At 30.6% G+C, this 3,944-nt stretch overlaps 1 protein-coding gene across 1 annotated transcript in view; it reads right to left on the reverse strand.

The window, feature by feature from the left end:
• LOC106474551 (gamma-aminobutyric acid receptor subunit beta-like) overlaps window positions 1-3,944 on the reverse strand; it is a gene marked incomplete at its 5' end in the record, with an annotated part of 36,595 nt that overhangs the window by 9,795 nt on the left and 22,856 nt on the right. The window contains one exon of the mRNA XM_022402873.1: window positions 3,268-3,329. Within this exon, the coding sequence (XP_022258581.1) occupies window positions 3,268-3,329 (62 nt within the window). The remainder of the gene's footprint in view (window positions 1-3,267; window positions 3,330-3,944) is intronic.

The following is a 3,944-nucleotide window of genomic DNA, read 5'->3' on the forward strand; positions in this document are numbered from 1 at the left end:
TTAACATTTATGTTAAATCTAGGAAAATAATAATGTAATATTAGCTAACCACGTGGCAATATTTAGATAAATATTGTTTAACATTTAATGTAGTTAAGCCTAGGAAAATAATAATGTAATATTAGCTAACCACCTGGCAATAAGTAGATAAATATTGTTTAACATTTATGTTAAATCTAGGAAAATAATAATGTAATATTAGCTAACCACGTGGCAATATTTAGATAAATATTGTTTAACATTTAATGTAGTTAAGCCTAGGAAAATGATAATGTAATATTAGCTAACCACGTGGCAATATGTAGATAGATATTGTTTAACGTTTAATGTAGTTAAGCCTAGGAAAATAATAATGCAATATTAGCTAACCACCTGGCAATATTTAGATAAATATTGTTTAACATTTAATGTTGTTAAGTCTAGGAAAATAATAATGTAATATTAGCTAACCACCTGGCAATATTTAGATAAATATTGTTTAACATTTAATGTTGTTAAATCTAGGAAAATAATAATGTAATATTAGCTAACCATATAGCTATATCTAGTTAAATATTGTTAAACATTTAATGTTGTTAAGCCTAGGAAAATAATAATTTAACATTAGCTAACCACCTGGCCATATCTAGATACAAACTGTTAAACATTAGTTAAAAAATGAGTATATATATAGTACTTGTTAATGTTATTCTAGTTAACTGGTCATTCCTGCAATGTTTTCTATTCAATACTGTCTTCTCTAGGTCCGGGGCGTCGTTATACTCATTAAATATTCCAACATGGTCTACTCATTACTTCCACTCTCTCTCTGAGGCGTTGTTGTACACATTAAATATTCCAACATGGTCTACTCATTATTTCCATTCTCTCTCTCTGAGGCGTTGTTATACACATTAAATATTCCAACATGGTCTACTCATTATTTCCATTCTTTCTCTGAGGCGTTGTTGTACACATTAAATATTCCAACATGGTCTACTCATTATTTCCATTCTCTCTCTGAGGCGTTGTTATACACATTAAATATTCCAACATGGTCTACTCATTACTCCCACTCTCTCTCTGAGGCGTTGTTATACTTATTAAGTATTCCAACACGGTCTACTCATTATTTCCACACTCTCTCTCTCTGAGGCGTTGTTGTACACATTAAATATTCCAACATGGTCTACTCATTACTCCCACTCTCTCTCTGAGGCGTTGTTGTACACATTAAATATTCCAGCATGGTCTACTCATTACTTCCATTCTCTCTCTGAGGCGTTGTTATACACATTAAATATTCCAACATGGTTTACTCATTACTTCCACTCTCTCTCTCTCTGAGGCGTTGTTATACTCATTAGATATTCCAGCATGGTCTACTTATTATTTCCACTCTCTCTCTGAGGCGTTGTTATACTCATTAAATATTCCAACATGGTCTACTCATTACTCCCACTCTCTCTCTGAGGCGTTGTTGTACACATTAAATATTCCAGCATGGTCTACTCATTATTTCCATTCTCTCTCTGAGGCGTTGTTATACACATTAAATATTCCAACACGGTTTACTCATTACTTCCACTCTCTCTCTCTCTCTCTGAGGCGTCGTTACACTCATTAAATATTCCAACATGGTTTACTCATTATTTCCATTATCTCTCTGAGGCGTTGTTATACTTATTAAGTATTCCAACACGGTCTACTCATTATTTCCATTATCTCTCTGAAGTATTGTTATACACATTAAATATTCCAACACGGTCTACTCATTATTTCCATTATCTCTCTGAAGTAATGTTATACACATTAAATATTCCAACATGGTTTACTCATTACTTCCACTCTCTCTCTCTCTGAGGCGTTGTTATACACATTAAATATTCCAACACGGTTTACTCATTATTTCCATTATATCTCTGAAGTATTGTTATACTTATTAAGTATTCCAACACGGTCTACTCATTATTTCCATTCTCTCTCTGAAGTATTGTTAAACACATTAAATATTCCAACATGGTTTACTCTTACTTCCACTTTCTCTCTCTCTGAGGTTTCGTCTACTCATTAAACATTTCACTATCTTTATTCCAACATGGTTTACTCATTACTTCCATTCTCTCTCTGAGGCGTCGTTACACTCATTAAATATTCCAACATGGTCTACTCATTACTTCCATTATATCTCTGAAGTATTGAAATACACATTAAATATTCCAACATGGTTTACTCTTACTTCCACTTTCTCTCTCTGAGGTTTCGTCTACTCATTAAACATTATCTTTATTCCAGCATGGTCTACTCATTACTCGTATTAATTTAGCAACACAGATCTTGTTTGTGATAAAGCGTATTGTGTTTAATGGTGATTAATTTAGTTAAACAGACATTGTTTGTGTTAAAATGTATTGTGTTGAATACTGATATTAATATAATGAAATATATGTTGCTTGTTTTAAATGGTATCATGTTGGATACTCATATTAATCTAACGAAACAGGAATTGTGTTAAACAGCAGTCTTAAGGTGTAGACTTTCAGTACGTAAACAAGATTAGTTTTCTGAGTAACTGAAAGTCAGCAACCGGAAATAACGGCCTAAGAAGAAAGCATAGAACGATAACTTTGGAGTTTCTGAACTCAAATGCTTACAAGATCACGTTTCTGCTTAAAAGTAAAGTTTTATTCCGTCTTTCGGAGTTTCCATATACTTCAAATATGAAAACATAAACTTATTGCTAGTGGTAAGATGTACTAAACATTTTATTGCAAAAATAAAACAGGAGAGAACGTTATAAAATGTAATCAAAAAACTAATAGCATCTTCTTTCATTGAGCCATCACTTATAAAAATGGCGGCAATTTCATTCTATTTTTAATAAAGTAGAACAACGTAAATTATCAGTAATTTGACTTTAACTATTCAGTCTATATTCGTAGTCACAATGATCACAGATTTTCTGTGCTTCGTGTGGCTGACTGAGTTATGAAGTGAGTTTTGTCTTACTATTTAACGATTCCTTGAAGGAAACTTCTCGTGATGGGAAAATTATAGCGACAAGAATGGAAAATACTTTTAAAGATAATACATTCGAGATGTGATTTCCGTATAAAAAAATATTTTCCCAAGTTTTAATCTTGTTTTATGGTATGATCTACAATTTATAACACAAAAATAAGCCTTATTCTAGTATTTAGAGAATACTCGGTTGTACATTAAACAAGGCTTAACCGAATATTCTAAAGATATCCGATTACCTATAAGTATTTCATATTTAATGAATACCTGCACTTGAATGGTTGGCATAAATTTCATGCAATGTTTTACTAGCATATCGGTGTTGAGGTCTTTAAGTTACATAGAAACGTAATTTACTGTGTAATATTTGTGATAAAAGACATCGATTTAACTTAATGAAAATCTTTGTAAGGATTAAAAATCAATTATTGAAAAGTTGAAAAGGTCAAACACTAAAAGTAATGAGAAATGATGCAAGCAAACATGACCATGTATATATTATAGTTCAACTGTAACGACACGTTATCAGAATGATGCGTTAAGACCAAAAAATAAATACATTTAAAACTTAAAGAGAAGCATCATATAAGTATTTAAATAACAATTATTGTGCTTAATAGTTCAATCAATATCTGAGTCGAAGACAAATTATACCAACACATATATAAAACAAAAACTTGTGTACTAATATGTAAGTATAACAACACATATATAAAATAAAAACTTGTGTTCTGATATGTAAGTATAACAACACATATATAAAACAAAAACTTGTGTTTTGATATGTAAGTATAACAACACATATATAAAATAAAAACTTGTGTTCTGATATGTAAGTATAACAACACATATATAAAATAAAAACTTGTGTTCTGATATGTAAGTATAACAACACATATATAAAATAAAAACTTGTGTTCTGATATGTAAGTATAACAACACAT

Source organism: Limulus polyphemus, unplaced genomic scaffold, assembly GCF_000517525.1.
Source record: "Limulus polyphemus unplaced genomic scaffold, Limulus_polyphemus-2.1.2 Scaffold7347, whole genome shotgun sequence".
NCBI classification, from domain to species: domain Eukaryota; kingdom Metazoa; phylum Arthropoda; class Merostomata; order Xiphosura; family Limulidae; genus Limulus; species Limulus polyphemus.